The sequence below is a fragment of the Nesoenas mayeri genome, assembly GCF_963082525.1.
Source record: "Nesoenas mayeri genome assembly, chromosome: 5".
In the NCBI taxonomy this organism is placed as follows: domain Eukaryota; kingdom Metazoa; phylum Chordata; class Aves; order Columbiformes; family Columbidae; genus Nesoenas; species Nesoenas mayeri.
In genome coordinates this window covers 2,802,003-2,820,112 of record NC_137548.1, presented here as the reverse complement: position 1 = coordinate 2,820,112, position 18,110 = coordinate 2,802,003, and the positions used below count along the sequence as shown (strand labels likewise).

Sequence of the window (18,110 nt, the reverse complement as noted above, 5' to 3'; positions counted from 1 at the left end):
GAAGCCCTCCTCATGGGAGAGGCAGAAAACCCAAATCGCTGGCTGTGTGCGTGTTCATAAAGCTGAGCACCAGCGTCAAGGCAGCTGCAGCGTTCCTCTGGACATCCAGGGATGGGACAGCCCCGACCCAGCCCCACGCTGGGGTGACCACGACCTCTCCCAAAGCCTGAAGGTCAACAGTTCTTGCCCTCTTCACTACCCGGCTTCACCATCCTTTACAGGAGACAGCAGAGCTTTGGCTTCTCATCACATTTGCGTCTCATAAAACCCACTTGAGACATAGTTTCCTAACCAAAGCCACTTGGGCTTTAAGTCATCCCCGCTAGGATTTTGCAGGGTCCCTGCTATGGTCTTTCCAGCTCTGCTTTCCTCTCCTGGCTGTTATCACTGTTGAGCCAAACCTGCCTATTGCACAGCTCCAAAATACAAAGGAACCTGGGAGAAAATCGCTGTTCAGGGTCACAGCAGGTCAGGTTGTGCTTGGCGCCGGTGCCTCGATCTGTGCCAGCGAACACAAGTTCCACTCTTCTGAGCATCATATAAAAGTTTGCTGCATTCAGCCTTCTCACTGGATGGGCTTTTGCATTTGTTATTCCAGCACAAAAGTAAAGCGGGAGAAAAAGTCAAATGGGCCTGGAGCATTTTCTGAGCTTTTTGGACTCAAAGTGAAATAAATTACATTTGTGTGCGGCTTCCAGATATCCGAGTAACTTGTTGAACAAAGCCACCTCACACATCACAGCTCTCGGTTTGGCTTTTATTACTGGCCTTTACAGCAGCATCAGGCCTTTAAGTGCTATTTTGTCTGAAGTAGGCTTAGCTTTTCCCTTCAGCCGTGCTCAGTTTGTGCGGGAAGCGGGGACAAAAGAAAAGATGGGCTCAATGTGAAGAGAACATCTCTCTGAACGCAGCTGTAAGTGGTTCTGAGAAATCCTGCTTCGAGGGTGTTATTTAAAAGCTGGTTTCTGGTCTTAGCACACGAATCCGCAGCCTGTGGAAGTGAACTGGAGTCTTCCTTCTGCCTTCAGTGAGCAGTGAAATGGGCTGTAGAGGATGAAACATCTGGCAAAGTCCCAGCATCTGGAGAGAACAAGGATGAGAAGGGTTTAAAGCCCAGGTGAGCCAGCCAGCACCTCGGGAACGTCCCACAGAAAGTCAGCACGCACATAAGCCTACAGCAAACTGCAGAGCACCTTCCCAGCCCGTGGTGTGGCACGTCTTCTGCTCATCCCCAGGGAATGACGTTTTCCAGCTCAGTTGGTGATGGCACTGCTGGGCTGTCCTTGTCCCTCAGGTGTCCCCGCAGCCCCAGCTCTCCTGGGCTTTCCTCACCCAGCCGGTTCTCCAGCCTCTGGCCAGTCTCCTGCTGATCTTGGGACCACGTCTGTTTTCCTCTCAACACGTTCCTGTTTTCATCCTGCCCCCAGCCTCCTTGGTGCGGTCATGGAACAGGCTCTGAGAGGCTTTGCAGTGTCCTTGTCTCTGGTCTCCTGGTCAGGCAAACAGATGCTCCCAGGACCAGGCACCTAATGCGATGGCAAGGAACCGAGGAGGAGACCTGCTTTTCTCTACAGGGATTTCTGAGGTGGCTTCTGAGTCCATCCAAGGTTGTTTCTTTCCATGGGCTGTCCAGAAAGTTGGATGGTGGGATGAAGGACCAACTCGCCCCAGGAGGAGATGGAGCAGAAGAGCTCAGCAGTGCTGGAGGGGACTGTCCACCTGCTCCCCTGGCCCAGATCTGCCCTCCTGGCTGGTGTGGAGGTTTGACCTCCCTCCTTCCAAAACCTGCTGCTCCGTTCTCACCCTTCCTTGGGTCTCTTTGCCCACACCTCAGCCCTTCCATTGGGCTGCTTGATGCCTCCAGCCCCGCTCTCCTGGGCACGTGCACCAAGAGCCAGCGCCGGGAAGAGCTTTGTCCCCTTCACCCTCCCTTGGCTCCTCCTTCTCTCATCTGCACTGAATCCCCGGTTTTAGGCACTGCTGCAGAGTTTCAAGGCAAACCTGCTTTTGGCTTCTTATTTCTTTGGTGAGACACAAGCCTTGCAGCAGAGGATCAGGGAGCAACACTGGGATTGTCACACCCTGTGCCCTGCTGTCCCCTCTCCCAGGTTCCCAAACTTGGCCAACTCTGCCAACACCACGAGCTCCCGGCTGCCTCTGCCACCCGCCAGAGCCGGGGATGTGACAGAGGGACTTGGTCACCACCCTTGATGAATACCAGAAGCTTTCCTCTTCTTTCAAGCCCAGTTCCTCATCTGAGACCCAACTTCAAGGTCCTTAACGGCTGTGGAGTGACCCTGAGCAGCAACCAGGGCTTTTTAACCAGCCGCTTTTGGAAAGAAGTGAACACAAGGGGAAATACGCTGCGAGGAGCTAGAGGAACATCAGATGCTCATTAGGGAGAGCCATGAGCCCGGCTGCTCTTGGTAGCAGCTCCTCTCACTCTTGGTAGGTGTTAGAGGCCACATCCCTCCCTAACCTTGAGCTCCATGTATTGACCTGTTGTGCAATAATTTATCTGACCTGTATCTGACCCCACTGACGCTCTTTGCTTCCACAGCCTCTGCAGCAGCAAGTTGCAGAAGTTACAAACCACTGTGCGAAGAAACGCTTCCTTTTATTTGTTTTAACGTGATTTTCCAGCTCAGTCCGTATTTACAGCTGAGACAGCAAGGCTGGGGATACAGCGTCCAGGAGTTTATCTGATTTGCTTGTATGGAGGATGGTGGATCCTACATTTTCACGTTAACATATCCCTCAACAAGGCTAGGGAAGGAATCACAGGAGGTTACTGGTAGTAGGGAACAGAAACCGATGACCTGAGAGGTTCCCTCTACTCTGACATTTTGCTGTGAATCACATGAGTTAAATTCTTACCGTAAGGCTCAGATGTGTTTTGACAGGTACAAAGGGAAACCAAGAACACAACATCCCGAACAACCTTTGAGTAAGGTGGGTGCTTGGTGGTGCTCAGGGTTCTATAGCTCAGTACAGCCCTGCAAAGTGCCTTTCAGCGTTACCAATCGACTTTAACACCGGTAATTATTGTGCACAGAAAGGCATGAGGTTTATTAAAGAACCATGGGAAGTGTGCATGGTAACGTGTGAATTTCTTTAGGTGCAGGGCTCACCTTAAAGAAAAGCGTATTGAATTTGTCACGGTGACGCGGGAACATTTTGGAAGGTGAAAACAGCTTTATTGCCGATGCTGTCAGAGGCAAAGCTTTCCCAAGGGGTCTGGTGGGGTCGCACAGCACCATACATTCCTGCTCCACGCACCATCCTGCAGCGGAGCAGGATCCGTGCGTGCCGAAGCGTCTCCGAGGGCTGGTCTCAGGCCGGGGTGACAGCGTCCGGCAGACCCCATTTCTGATCTTGAGTTTGCATTGATCTTACGTTTAGACACGCAGTCAGAAGAACAGACCCTCCCTTTTCCAGTGCCTTTGGAGAGATCGCAGCTTCGTAGAATGAGTCCTTTCTCCTCCACCCTTAATCTACAACCCAGCTTTGCGGGGAGATCCTACTTTGAGCTAAGATCTTCGGCCCACCAGCTGAGCTTGCATTCTTCTTTACAGTCCCTGAATTCAGCCGGTGAGCCGAGTGCCTCTGGCATGTCCCCTTGCTCTGTGCTTTTGGGCATCCTGAGATATTTGTTTCGTTTCGTTCTGTTGTGTTTTGTTTTTGCCCATGACATGCGGATGGCAGGGGGATCTCCTTCTGTTTGTCACTGGCCTGCTCCTGCCGCCCAGGGACGTTTTGGGGGTGTAGTTCTCGTGGTGTCTTCATCTCTACGTACCAGCATGGGCAGCTTTAGGTGTGGGGTGATGGAGCAGCACAGTAAATCCTTATGTGGGTGCTGTTTTTGGCAGGGCCTGGCTGAACCATTTCACCCAGGCAGCCGGCAGAGCAGAACCCTCATCTCTAGTTCTCCTTGACCTTGTGTCTGGGGACAGTCAGAAGAACAGCCCATCCCTGGGAGAAACCTGTGGGGACATCTTGGTGGTTTGCTTTCCCTGTACAGGCAGAAAACTCAGCCTCTGCTGGGAGATTTGTTCTGTGGAATTCAGTTCGCTAGATTACATCTAGACCCCTCTTAAGAAAGAAGCAAGTCAACATGCAAGCTGAGTCCTCAGCACAGGACACACATGGACCTGCAGGAGAGGGGCCAGAGGAGCCACAGAAATGATGCGAGGCTGGAACAGCTCTGCTGGGAGGACAGGCTGAGAGAGTTGGGGTGTTCAGCTGGAGAAGAGAAGCTCCGGGGAGACCTTATTGCGGCCTTTCTATACTTAAAAGGGGCCAATAAGAAAGATGGGGACAGACTTTTGAGCAGGGCTTGTTGTGATAGGACAAGGGGTGATGGTTTAAACTAAAGGAGGGAGATTCAGGCTGGACATGAGGAAGAAATTGTTGCCCTGAGGGTGGTGAGAGCCTGGCCCAGGTTGGCCAGAGAGGTGGTGGCTGAACCATCCCCGGAGACATCCCAGGCCAGGCTGGATGGGGCTTTGAGCAACCTGAGCTGGTGCAGATGTCCCTGCTCATGGCAGGGGGGGCACTGGATGAGCTGGGAAGGTCCCTTCAACCCAAACCATTCTGTAATAGTATGATTCTAAGCCCAGCTCACAGACCCCCTGCAGCCTGGCTTATTAAGACCCTGAAGACGTGGGTTCTCATCCACTCAGCTTTGAGCACTGTGCTCGGCTTTTTGCAAAACCAGACCTGATCATATCCAAGTCTTGTTTTCTGCAGAGCAGAGGAAACCCCTCCCGTGACACCTCGCTGGTCTGGCAGCTCCCACAAGCGCTGTGCTTGTCCTTGGGGCTGCGCTGGGACATAGGCAGCCCGGGCAGGATGAGTGCCGGTATCGAGCAGCCCACGAAGGAGCCACAGGGCATCTCTCCCAGCTGTTTTCTAACCACTCTTTGCACATCTGCCGTTGCTAACGATCCTGGGCCCTGATTCTCCTACCACTCTGGATTTACACCACTCCAGTGAAGTAATTCACAGCTTTCTTTGGTGTAAGCCCAGGAAGAATGGGGGCCCTCAATTGTTTGATTTCCATCCCATAACCCAGAATGAGGAATGCTGCAGCATGACCCTTGCCAGAATAACCGGGGGACCCTGCAACTTTCTTTTCTTTGTGCTTTTTCTGTTTGTTTTTGGTTTGGTTTGGTTTTTCTTCTCATCGTACTGCTCTGCGCTAATGGCTTGAACTCTGTTTTGTTACGGACGTTTCTTATTTTGTGTCCGGTGTTACCGATATCTCCCGCGACAGCTGTGAGCAGCGTTGTGTGTGCAGGCCGGGGTGGGGGGACAGGGCACAGCGGGGCGAAGAGTGCACCCGTGTGGCCGTGCTGTTTCGCACTAAGGTGAATTTGTATGGCAGGGATGCATAGGCACCTTGAAAACCACTCTTTGAGCTGCGACACGGGGCGTGATTCATTAAAACAGCCTGAGAGGTGACGCTTGGCGCGAAGCATGACTGCAGCCAGATGCTATCCCACCAACACGCACACCGGCAGGGTGAAAAGCCTCCTTCCTTGCCAGGGGAGAGCTGAAAACCAGCCACAAGACAGGGCTTTCCTTAAAATCCAGCACCCAACGCGAATGCCCGCTGTGCAATGCCAATGTGGGGCTTCATAGAATAGTTTGGGTTGGAAAGGACCTTCGAAGGTCATCTAGTCCAACCCCTGCCATGAGCAGGGACATTGTGTTGCCCCCTAATCCTGGCCGAGCTCCTGGATCAGGACAAGCTCTGGATCCATCCCAGGAGGTGTTTCCAGCCCGGTCTCAGGAGAATGAAGGACACCCCAACACATCCTGCCCGTGCAGCTGCAGCCAAAGCTCCAGGCTGCTCTTCCATCAGTCCTTGCCCTCCAAGGAGTGTTGTTTTATTAAAGTGATTCAACTGAGGGTCAATCTAGAGAATACTTACCAAGCACCCAAGGTTTTCCACCAAGGCTAAAATTTCCTGCCCCTTTGCTGGTGGAAAGACCCACGATTTGGCATCCCCAGCAGGCAGTGAGCAGACTTGGTGCTTCCAATGGCTGTGATGGGACCTGGCGATGACAGAGCAGATGTTCCACACTGCCCTGAGCTGAGACTCACCAAAACAGCCCGCACCCAGACTCACAGGTCCTATTTGTGACCCCTCTCCATGCTCCGGCTTTTAACGAATCAAGCCTCCCGTGGCTGCTTAGCTAATGGTTAAATACTCACGAGTGGTTTTCAGGTGGTTGTTGTTTCTTAGCTGTGATGTGTGAAATGTAGTATCTCTTTATAGGATGCAATTTTGACACACAAGGAACGCCTTACTCTCAATTGGGCAAGTATATTTATTACGATTATCTGGCACCTTGCTCCATATTGCTCATACTTTTTTCTCTTTTTTTAAATCTTTAACTTTTCTTTGGCGGGCGAGCAGCATTTCTTGCTCATCCCCTGACCCTCTGGGATGTCCTGGCAATAGGCAAATTTGGCAGAGGAATGGTCATTGCTGTATGATGTAAAGGCATTTTAAATTTCATCCCTATAGCCTGAAGTCACCGCTCTGGAAGTGACCCCATAATTAAGAACTGACCCTCCTGCTCAAAAGAATGGATATTCCAGTTCGTTAGGAGCGTTTGAACATGGGCCAAATGCCAAGGAGGTGATTAGCACCTCTGGAGATAATTGCAGTGAGCGCTGGTAACTCCTCACCCGTCCCCTTCAGACCTTCTGCAAGAATCAATCCCCTCCATTCCCCCAGGATAAGGAGCCCGTGTCCATCCCTGTGGGATTTCTCCTTCCCTCTCTCCCCACTTTTATCCAAAATGCTAAAATTCAGGTCCAAGCACCTGCTGGAAAAGCAGGCAAAGCAGGAATTGTTTCTCTTTCCTTTTCTTTACCCAACTTTACGTGCTGTTTTCTCTCCTGCATGCCTTTCCTTGGGAATGACCACAGTTGACATTAAAAAAATGGTGGCAGGTACGGAACCGCCTCCGTCGAGTTGCGGAACGGGGGCACCCGCATGCACGTGAGCTGTCTTGTGGAACGATCCAATAAATCAGTGAAGAAATCTCACCGGCGTGTTTTATTTTTCAAGGTGTATTTGCTCCTGCAAGCGTGAGAGTGTTTTGTGGATGTGTCAGTTCACGTTTCAGCTGGTTGATGGGGAACCGGGCTGGTGGCTTGTGACACCCTGTGCCTCAGTCTTGATGTGACACCGTGTCTGTCAGATTTGCAGTAACCGAGTCCTGTGCATTTAAAGCAGCAGCTGTATCGAGCCATGGAGGTTTTGGAGTGTTTTGCAGCCTTTCCATCAGCTAGATGTTGTCTGACATGTGGCCGGTTGCTCCGCAGGGAGGTTTCTTGGTGTGATGTAGCATCTCTGTCAATGGAGATCGTTGGATGTGCTTTCGGTTCCCAGGACGGCCAGCCCTCAAATACACACACAGAGGAGCCACAGGAATGATCCGAGGCTGGAACAGTTCTGCTGGGGGACAGGCTGAGAGAGTTGGGGTGTTCAGCTGGAGAACAGAAGCTCCGGGGAGACCTTATTGCAGCCTTTCTGTACTTAAAAGGGGCTGATAAGAAAGATGGGGACAGACTTTTGAGCAGGGCCTGTTGCAACAGGACAAGGGGTGATGGTTTAAACTAAAGGAGGGAGATTCAGGAAGAAATTGTTGCCCTGAGGGTGGTGAGAGCCTGGCCCAGGTTGGCCAGAGAGGTGGTGGCTGAACCATCCCTGGAGACATCCCAGGCCAGGCTGGACGGGGCTCTGAGCAACCTGAGCTGGTGAAGATGTCCCTGCTCATGGCAGGGGGGGCACTGGGGGAGCTGGCAACGTCCCTTCAACCCAAACCTTCTGTGATTCCATGATTCTATCTGCTCCTTTTCAGTCCCCTTCCCACGCTGGGCCTGACCCTGCAAACCGTTCCTTGCATGAGTAACCCATAGTTGTAGGAGTAAGTCAGGTAGCCTGGAGACCTGGATGGCACAGCGTGTCTCCTGTTAGGACCAGATTTTATGAGATCAGCATTCTTCAGGCTCATGAGATGAAACAGACAGACAGCAGGAGGGGATGGGACAGACAGGCACCGGGGCGGGGAGCAAGAGCAAAACCAGTGTGAGTCCTGCCCATAAAACCTCAGCCGCGCTGGCACCAGCTCACAGCATCCCCCAGGATGGGGTGCCCTCGGGGAGCCCCCCAGCTCCGCAGCTCCCTGCCTGCTCCTGGCTGCGTCCCGGGCGGGCAGACCCGGCGTCCTGCATGTCGCATGTGCTGTTCCGTGTCCGCTCCACGGGGCTCGGCCGCGACAGCCGCCGTCCCGCCACACTAACCTTGTGCCGTTTGTGTGTTCCAGTTGCTTGGTTTTCTTTCGATCCGTCCTCTGCCCACGCTGACATCATCTTTTCTAATGACAACCTGACTGTCACCTGCAACAGCTATGATGACAGGGTGGTGCTGGGGAAAACGGGCTTTTCCAAAGGGCTCCATTACTGGGAGGTGTCGATCGATCGTTACGATAACCACCCTGACCCGGCCTTTGGCGTGGCACGCATCGACGTCCTCAAGGATGCCATGCTGGGCAAGGACGACAAGGCCTGGGCCATGTACGTGGACAATAACCGGAGCTGGTTCATGCACAACAATTCGCACACCAACAGGTACGTGGTCTGGAGCAGGGTCTTCCTTCCAGAGACCACAGCCCAAGGAAGAGCACACGGCTTTTCCAGTGGCACCTGCAGGTGCCCGCAGGGTGACATTGCTCCTTGTCACCTCTGTTAGAGGATGTGCCCTTGCCCAAAGGGATGGACCGTCCTGGCCTCCTTGGGTCTGCCTTGCTCCAACTATTCCTTCCATGTTGGAGCCACAGAAATGATATGAGGCTGGAACAGCTCTGCTGGCAGGACAGGCTGAGAGAGTTGGGGTGTTCAGCTGGAGAGGAGAAGTTCTGGGGAGACCTTATTGTGGCATTTTCTGTACTTGAAAGGGGCCAATAAGAAAGATGGGGACAGATTTTTGCACAGGGCCTGTTGTGATAGGACAAGGGGTGATGGTTTTAAACTAAAGGAGGGAGATTGAGGCTGGACATGAGGAAGAAATTGTTGTCCCTGAGGGTGGTGAGAGCCTGGCCCAGGTTGGCCAGAGAGGTGATGGCTGAACCATCCCTGGAGACATCCCAGGCCAGGCTGGACGGGGCTCTGAGCAACCTGAGCTGGTGAAGATGTCCCTGCTCATGGCAGGGTGGGCACTGGGGGAGCTGGGAACGTCCCTTCAACCCAAACTATTCTGTGATTCTTTGACTGTTTCCGTGTTGACTCTTCCCCAAGCCTGCATGGCACCGCTCCTGTGCTGCACCCCCTTCCCATTAACACCCAAAGCTCATGCAATGAGAAAACAGCGTTTGCTTTCATCCCTGCACCACAGCTCTTCCTTGCTTTCCCTGTGGGCCAGCAAAGCTGGGAGCTTTGAAGCTTGTGATAGGTTGAGGAGAGCCTGGTGTCACCTTTCTGCAGCCTCAAGAGACATTCCCTGATGGGTCAGCAGGTTTTGGAGTGAGCCCTGCAGCTTTGCTGCCCTGGGACAGTTGCTCCCTCCCATGGTTGTGTTCCTGTGGCTGCTCTGGTAGGTGGCTTTGACCCCGGGGACACCACAGCAAACGGAGACCACCTCTGCAGGGGGCTTGAGGAGGAGGCCGGGATGGGTGAAGGTCCATGGGGTGAACCCTGAGCCAGGAGCAGAAGGGACATTACTCCACAGAGATGTTCTGACCTTCTTCTCGCCCCCACAGAACCGAGGGTGGCATAACGAAAGGCGCCACGGTGGGAGTGCTGCTGGATCTGACCAGGAGGACCTTGACGTTCTCCATCAACGAAGACCAGCAAGGGCCTGTCGCCTTCGAGAACCTGGAGGGCCTCTTCTTCCCTGCGGTCAGCCTCAACAGGAACGTGCAGGTACGCGCCCTGCCCGCGCTCTCCGGAGCACCGCTGTCACCGCAGCGTGGGGTGGTGCTCGTCAAAATGGGGACTTGGTGGAGTGGTGGCTTGGCACGAGCTAAACTTACACCCTAAGCTGCCTGCAAGTCTAAAATCAGGATGTGCCTTCCTGCAGCTGCTGCGTCCCGCTCCCCACTCCAGGTTTCTCCATCGGGGAAGCACCAGGGTTCTCCAGCCCTCCCTGGTTGATGGGTCTGACAGCTCCATCTCCTGGTACTACCCCCAGGAGCCTCAGCAGCTCTGGCAGCTCTCCCAGGACCCAGCCAGGAGCAGTACCAGGGACAAGGGCACCTTTTAAAGCCTATTTTCCTCTGAGGAGTTTCAAACCCCTCTTCTCTCGCTCTCTCCCAAGCTCTCCGCTCTCCTGAACATCACCAAGCGGTGGCTCCCTCGGCCTCTCTGGTATTTCCACCTTCCGTTTTTCTTCTCACTGAACCCATCCCTGCTCTCGTCTCACCCAGCGAGTCTTCTGCACTCACCAAACCTGACTTGGTCACGTCCACTCTGTCCACTTGCACCTCCAGCCCTGCACGAGTGCCCGGGCACACCCTAGGACACCTTGCACCTCATCACCAAGGCAGTGACACTTTTCCAGCAGCACAGAAGTTGGGCAGAACCATCCCAAACCTTGGCAGCATCCCTGCCCAAGTGTCCCACCCCGAGGGCTTTGCAGGCAGGGGAGTCCCCTAGCTCGGAGAAATTAGGAGAGATTAATTTAGTTAGGAAAAATTAAAGAAGCCTGACTTATCCACACTGTTTCCAAAACCTCCTGCTCTGTGCTGGGTTTAATTCCTACCACAATCCTCTACACAGCCCTAAGAGACGAGCATGTTTCTGGAGCCCCTCTGCTTTTGGACAGTTCTCAGGGCAAGGCAGAGCTTAAACCCCCCGGCAACAGAGAAGTCCCACAGAATGCTGCTTAAAGGCTGCTAATAAACTCCAGCCATTCATTATCCTTCTTCAAAGGTATATGAGTAATTAAAAATTACTCTAATTAGGAGGGAAATAATTGTGTTTTAGACAAAGTTTCTATAAATCTATATCTGAAGGGGAAAATGCTGCTGTTCCAACAGAAGAAGGAATTGTGCTTTTGTCCCAAATTAAAGTACTTGTGAAGGGAACTGAATTACCCCTTCCCACGGACCGGGGTTTTCCTAGACAGAGTGAGCGTCACATCCCTGGTATTTCTGTCACTGTCCCTTTGTCCCCACGTTGCAGCCTCTGCCGCATCGCTCCCCATCCCCGGAGGATGCTGAGCTGAGCGCCTCACTCCCACTTTGCACCTGAGCTTTCCCCCAGCGTCCCCGCGGCAAAGGTCCTTCCTCCCGCCCTGCTCATCGTGGTGGCTTCTCGGAGGTCTCCTGCACTGAGCACCTTTGCTGTGCCTAAGTCCCCTCCGTACCCTGTTGTCCTGCCCGTCTGCAGAAAGTCACGACTGTTGCCGTGTCCCATATGCCAGCTGTTGGATCCGTCTGCAGCAACTGGGAGTATTTGGGGATTGATACCACTGGCACCAGCAGTGCCAGTTCACACTGGAGTGGTGTAGGGCTCCTGCAGTGCAGTGAGATGGAGCCACCACTGTGGTCCTGGGGACAACCTCAGCACCCTCCGACCCCAAAGCAGCAGGGAGGATGTGTGACAGGGTAGGAGGAGCATTGGGCTCCCCAAAATGTCTCTGGTCCCATCCCTCAGCACAGGACAGACATGGACCTGCTGGAGAGGGGCCAGAGGAGCCACAGAAATGATGCAAAGCTGGAACAGCTCTGCTGGGAGGACAGGCTGAGAGAGCTGGGGTGTTCAGCTGGAGAACAGAAGCTCCAGGGAGACATTATTATGGCACCTCCATACTTAAAAGGGGCCAATAAGAAAGATAGGGACAGACTTTTGAGCAGGGCCTGTTGCAATAGGACAAGGGGTGATGGTTTTAAACTAAAGGAGGGTGATTCAGGCTGGACATGAGGAAGAAATTGTTGTCCCTGAGGGTGGTGAGAGCCTGGCCCAGGTTGGCCAGAGAGGTGGTGGCTGAACCATCCCTGGAGACATCCCAGGCCAGGCTGGACGGGGCTCTGAGCAACCTGAGCTGGTGAAGATGTCCCTGCTCATGGCAGGGGGGGCACAGGGGGAGCTGGCAACGTCTCTTCCAACCCAGACTATGATCCTGCCCTCCCCAGGTGCTGCTCCTGCCCTCCCTGGGGGTGATGTGCCAGCTGCTGTGCCATGAGCTGTCCCACCAGGCTCAAAGGGATGCTGCTGAGCCCTGTGTCTCTCATTGCAGGTGACACTACACACCGGCCTGCCGGTCCCCGAATTCTACGCTTCACGCTCGGCCATGCCCTGAGGACACTCCTGGAGCCGGCTGCCTCTTCTCGGGATGAGAGGAGCCAGCCCGTTCCCTCCTGCAGGATGAAGCTGAACTCCGAGCCACCAGGTCCCTGCTCGGCCACCAGGTCCCTGCCCAACCACAGGGTCCCTTCTTGGCCACCGCATCCCTGCTTGGCCACCAGGTCCCCACTCGGCTACCAGCCGGAGACAGGGAGGCAAAGCGGGAAGGAAGAACCCGGCTTTTGGCCGTCTCCGATCGCCGCCCTCCCGCGCTGTCCTGTGTGTGTGCGCTTCGCTGTTTAGCTCTTTTTGGCTGATGAAGTACCTAGGTAGCCTGAGGTGTTCCTTGTGTCCGCTTTTAGGTTTGGTTTTATTGATTTGAGTTGGGGTTTCGGCAGGGGAGGGAGCAGTTTCATCTCATTTGGCAGAGCGCTTTCCCTTCTCCTGGGGCTGCCCAGAGGGACCCCCGCCCCGGGAGAGCTGCCCCCCACACCAGCCCCATTTACTTTGCAGGACATTCCTTCCCCCCGTGGCCTTTCTTGCAGAGCGCCCTCGGTCCTGTCTAGAGGTGGGTCCTGGATTACCAGTCAGTCCCCATGTCCTTACCAAAACGCCCAGCCCTGTCTCTTGTCCCCCCAGAGATGTTTCTGTGGGGCAGGGGGTGCCAGCAGACCCTCGGTCCGGCACCGAGCACCCCTTCAGTGCTCTCCCCACAGCCCGGCACGGGTGCCACAGCCATACACCGGAGAGCCCTCACCGGGCTCTTTGGAGATTAGCATTTATTTTTTTATAGTTGCCGTATAAAGCCTAGCCTTAAATACTACCTGATAGTGTCCTTCCGTTCACAGGAGAATTCGCTCTGCAGCGAGGGTCTGACAGGGAGCCCGGCGTCGGGGATGGGGATGGGGACAGGGATGTGGATGGGGATGAGGATGAGGATGAGGATGAGGATGGGGAGGAAGAAGAGCTGGCCACAGCCCTGCCGCACACTCAGGAATCCGTGCCCGCTGCCCTGCGCCTCTGCTCCCTTGCCCAACTTTCTGGTAATTCAGGAGAGGAGCAGGAGCCCATGGGCGCCGTGCCTGGTGCCGGCCCCCGTTCCCGTGCCGAGGGCGCCCGCATGCGCATGTCCCCACGCTTGGCTTTTCGGTCCCTTGCTGTCCCCCGGGGCCGGGGGGGAGCTCCGGGAGCACCGGTCCAGCAGAAAGACCAGTGTACATAGACCATTCCCTTCCAGCGTGCCCTCCTCTAGGCCGGTCCCATGCGTTCCCTTGTCGCTCTAGTATTAAGTTTACCTAATTTATTGGATGGGTGCTATCTCGTTGACTTACACCGAGGAGCTTCTCTGAGCTGCAGGAGAGCCGCGTTGCGGGACAACGCCGAGCAGCTCTTTGGTGATTCCCGAGGAGCCCCCGTGGCCGGCTCACCTGGGGCTCCTCTCCCCACCCTTCTCCCCCGTTCTTTAGGATGTTCATGGTGCTTATTAGACTCCCAGTGATTGTAAGACGTCGTTCCCCCTGTACCGCGATGATCGCTGCATACAGCCGCTGTACTGAAGAGAAGTGTCATGTTTGCTGTTCTAATAAAGGACTTTTACGAGAGAAGGGCAGAGCTTCCCGGAGCATCTCTGCGCCACTGCAGCCCCTGCCTTCGGTTCCCATCTTATCCCCCGAGCAGTGCGGGTCACCGCAACACCTTGCACGTCCCGCACTGTCCCTGTCGGGTGATGGCAACAGAGAATGGACAGAACTTGGTTTATGGGAGGGAGGGGGGCGCAGGAGCTGGATGAAACCCAGCGCTGCAGTGGCACCATGACGTGACGGAGGGGTCGGGGGAGCTCGTGCCGCTGTGTCCCCTTCCCCAGCATGGCAGCACTGCAGCACCCTCTCCCCATCATGGTGCCGTGACAACTTTTGTCTTCCACCCATGACCAGGAGATGCCCCAGGAGGGAGAAAGGTCATTGCAAACCCCATGTGGTGCCTGTGGGCTCTCAGGGAGCTCACCCAGCCATGAACCCCAAGTCCAGCAGCCCCACATCCTCCCCAGCCTTTTCCTGGCCCTTTCCCTTCCCCAGCACACTCCCATCTCCGTTCTTGTGCACGAAGAGCAGCAACAATTCCCCGTTCCCAGTGTGGGTGCTGAGCTGGGGCACTGGGAGAAGGAGGGGGCAGCTCATGGGGCCCACTCGGGGCTCCCCGCTCCTGTGGCTATCAGCAGTGGGGTTTGGGGGGCCAGGGGACGGCCCTGGGTGCCAAGGAGCTGGGATGGAAGGAAAGAGGGAGGAATTACCTTGCCTGGATACCGAGTAGCATCCACCCCAAAACCAGTCCCTGCCCAGAGACCCATCCGGGGTGAGAGAAGGTGGCAAGGAACAGATGGGCAAGAGAGATGAAATGATTAGAAATCACAAGATGTCAAGAAGGGACAGGTTCTGGTATAGGTTGGGAAATTACATACTAGAGAGCAGTGCAGGGGAAAGGGACCTGGGGGTCCTGGGGACAGCAGCGTGACCACGAGCCAGCACTGGGCCCTTGTGGCCAGGAAGCCAATGGTACCTGGGGTGGGTTAGAAGGGGGTGGTCAGTAGGTCAGAGAGGTTCTCCTGCCCCTCTGCTCTGCCCTGGGGAGACCACACCTGGAATCTTGTGTCCAGCTGTGGCCCCTCAGTTCCAGCAGGACAGGGAACTGCTGGAGAGAGTCCAGCGCAGCCACCAAGATGCTGAAGGGAGTGGAGCATCTCCCGTGTGAGGAAAGGCTGAGGGAGCTGGGGCTCTTTAGTTTGGAGAAGAGGAGACTGAGGAGTAACCTCATTAATGTTTATAAATATATAAAGGGTGAGTGCCATGAGGATGGAGCCAGGCTCTTCTCGGTGGTAAACAATGATAGGACAAGGGGTAATGGGATCAAGCTGGAACACAAGAGGTTCCACTTAAATTTGAGAAGAAACTTGTTCCTGGTGAGGGTGTCAGAGCCTGGCCCAGGCTGCCCAGGGGGGTTGTGGAGTCTCCTTCTGTGCAGACATTCCAACCCGCCTGGACACCTTCCTGTGTAACCTCACCTGGGCGTTCCTGCTCCAGCAGGGGGATTGGACTGGATGAGCTTTTGAGGTCCCTTCCAATCCCAAACATACTGTGACTGTGATACTGTGAAGGGAAAGCCCAGCATTGTGCTGGCAGCATTCAAATCCCTGTGGGGGGGTTGTTCTTCCAGAAATAGGGGAAATGCTGAGGGGTGAGTGGTGTTGGGGCTGTTTCCCAAGGAAAGGCAAGGGCAGCGCTCCCAGGGGCCTGAGATGGACTCGCTGTTGGGGTATTAGCGACGCTCTCAGTGCTCTCAGGGTGCTCCAGGAGAGGTTTTCAACGCGCGGCTTCTGAGCTCATCGCGGGCTGGAGTCCAGGGCTAAAGAAAAACCACTAATGCATTAAGTGCATTTGCGTCTCAGAACAATGCTTGTCCCTTCCAGAGACAGAATGTGCCCCAGACACCAGAGATAAGGGGAATTCCATCCTCCCTGCAGCATGTTGAAGCCAGCCTGCAAGTCATGCACGGGGGGAGGGAACAACCGGAGCAGAGGACACCAGCCACCCAGGGATGGGTGAGGGCAGAGACACCAGCTGCATCCCGGCTTTAACTGAGAATAGAGCAGGGCCGGGGGTCTCAGGCTGCCCAAACCCCCCCAGGGCTCTGCCGCACACCTGGCAGCTCTTGGAGCGCTTTGCATGGCACCATTAAGTAGCAAGTGACAGGACAAGAAGAAACGGCCTCAAGTTGCGCCAGGGGAGGTTTAGATTGGATTTTAGGAACAATTTGTTCCCCAAAGGGCTGTGGGGCATTGGAACAGGCTGCCCAGGGCAGTGCTGGAGTCACCATCCCTGGAGGGTTGGACAGATGGAGATGAAGTTCTGAGGGACATGGGGCAGTGCCAGGGGTGGGTTATGGTTGGACTTGATCTTGAGGGTCTTTTCCAACCAAAATGATGCTGTGATTTGCATAGCTGCGATTTCCACCTGTGTCAGAGGGCATGTCCCAATGTAAAACACCTGCTCTGGGCACTGAGCCCCCATCTACTCTATCTGGCATCTCCTGGCAAGGAAACCATGCCAAGGCTTCTACCCGGACAATAACCCTCCCATTTGCCCTGTGAAAAAATCAGGAAGATGGGGCGCATCCCTTCTTTTTCCACATTGTACATGTGCAGTTGGGGCTGGTTCCTGAATTTGGATGAGTCCTTGCAGCCATTTGCTGGGACCTGGCTCAGCATGGAGCCTTGTGCTGCTCAGTCCCAGCCAGGGTGACAGTCGGGGTGACCCCAGGAGCACCCCATGGGGACACAGTTGGGTTATCTTGCTTTCAGCTGCGTGTGGTTTAGCTTTGCAGAACCGGGCAGGGAGAACACGCAGGGCTGGAAAGCCTGCGCAGGCATGGCTGGAGGAAGAGGAAGATGTGTTGTGTTGTGCGCTCATATCGGCTGTTCTTGCCCTCCGGAGGAACTGCAGGCAGGGCAGGCAGCCAAGGAACTGCGCTCGGAGCCCATCAGAAGAAACCCCACGCCATTTCCAGAGGGATTGCAGAGAGCAAAGGGAGGAGGTGAGGGACAGAAGGCAGGGAGATCGATGGCTGCAAGGGAGGGGGTGCAGAAGAAGGGGGTGCAAGGGGTGGGATGCAGGGAAAAGAGGTGCAGGGGAAGGGGGTGCAGGGCAGCAGTGGGACAGGAGTGAGTGAGATCGTGACACTTCCCATCTCAACCATGAGAGCAGCTGTTCTGTCCAGGGCCGGTAGGACAGGCCTTGCACAAGCCCCAAGAGCACCCCCGGGCACCCCTTTTGCATGGTCTGAGCGTCTTCCGCGCTTTGAACACCCTCTAGGCACCCCCGGGTGACAGTCCCCTGTGCACCTCCTTTGCATGTCTGTGGGGTCCCCCCTTTGCACAGCCTTCCTGTGCATCCCTAGGGTGGTTGTCCCCAGGGTACCCCCCTTTGTTCCCCACTCTGTGCATCCCCGGGTTGCAGTTCCTGGGGTACTCCCCCACCTTTGCACAGCCCTCTGTGCACCTCCGGGTGACAGTCCCCAGGGCATCCCCTTCGTGCTTTCGTGGGGTCCTCCTCATTGTACACCCCTCTGTGCATCCCTAGGGTCGTTATCCTCAGGGCACCCCCTTTGCACCCCTCTCTGTGAATCCCCGGTGGCAGTCCCCGGGCCTCCTCTTTGCACGTCCATGGGGTCCCCGCCTTTGCACACCCCTCTGTGCATCCCTAGGGCGGTCGTCCCCAGAGTACCCCCGCTTTTGAACCCCTCTCTGTGCATCCCCCAGTCGCAGCCCCGGGGCACCCCCTTTGCCCTTTCGTGGGGTCCCCCTCGTTGCACCCCCGGATGGCAGTCCCTGGGCCTCCCCTTTGCATGTCTGTGGTGTCCCCCCCGCCTTTGCACAGCCTTCTGTGCATCCCTAGGGTGGTTGTTCCCAGGGTACCCCCCTTTGCACCCCTCTCTGCGCACCCCCGGGTGGCGGTCCCCAAGGTAGCCCCCTTTGTACCCCACTCTGTGCATCCCTAGGGTGGTTGTCCCCAGGGTACCCCCGCTTTTGTACCCCCTTCTGTGCACCCCAGGTGGCGGTCCCCGCGTTCCCCTCCCCGGGGCACCCCCACAGGGCTCCGCTCCCGCCCCACGCGTGGGCGGCCCGTGGCGGCTCAGCCCATCCCCGTCCCCTCCCCGGGGCGGTGCCAGAGCCGGGGGCGGAGACGGAACCCGCTCACCGGTGCCCAGCCCCGTGTCCCCGCAGCCCCGCCGTGGCGGTGCCGCCACCGCTCCGT

The 18,110-nt window shown here is 55.6% G+C and overlaps 1 protein-coding gene across 2 annotated transcripts in view; it reads left to right on the top strand.

Moving 5' to 3' along the window:
- The window catches only part of TRIM9 (tripartite motif containing 9), a gene marked incomplete at both ends in the record, with an annotated part of 64,231 nt that extends 51,912 nt beyond the window's left edge, over positions 1-12,319 (top strand). Inside the window, 6 exons of one of the 2 annotated variants that reach the window (XM_080345549.1) lie at positions 3,403-3,591; positions 6,284-6,325; positions 6,943-6,966; positions 8,346-8,649; positions 9,777-9,939; positions 12,257-12,319. In XM_080345549.1, coding sequence (XP_080201675.1) covers positions 3,403-3,591; positions 6,284-6,325; positions 6,943-6,966; positions 8,346-8,649; positions 9,777-9,939; positions 12,257-12,319 — 785 coding nt within the window. The remainder of the gene's footprint in view (positions 1-3,402; positions 3,592-6,283; positions 6,326-6,942; positions 6,967-8,345; positions 8,650-9,776; positions 9,940-12,256) is intronic. The other variant, XM_080345550.1, reaches the window with a different exon arrangement.
- Positions 12,320-18,110: the final 5,791 nt, after the last annotated feature.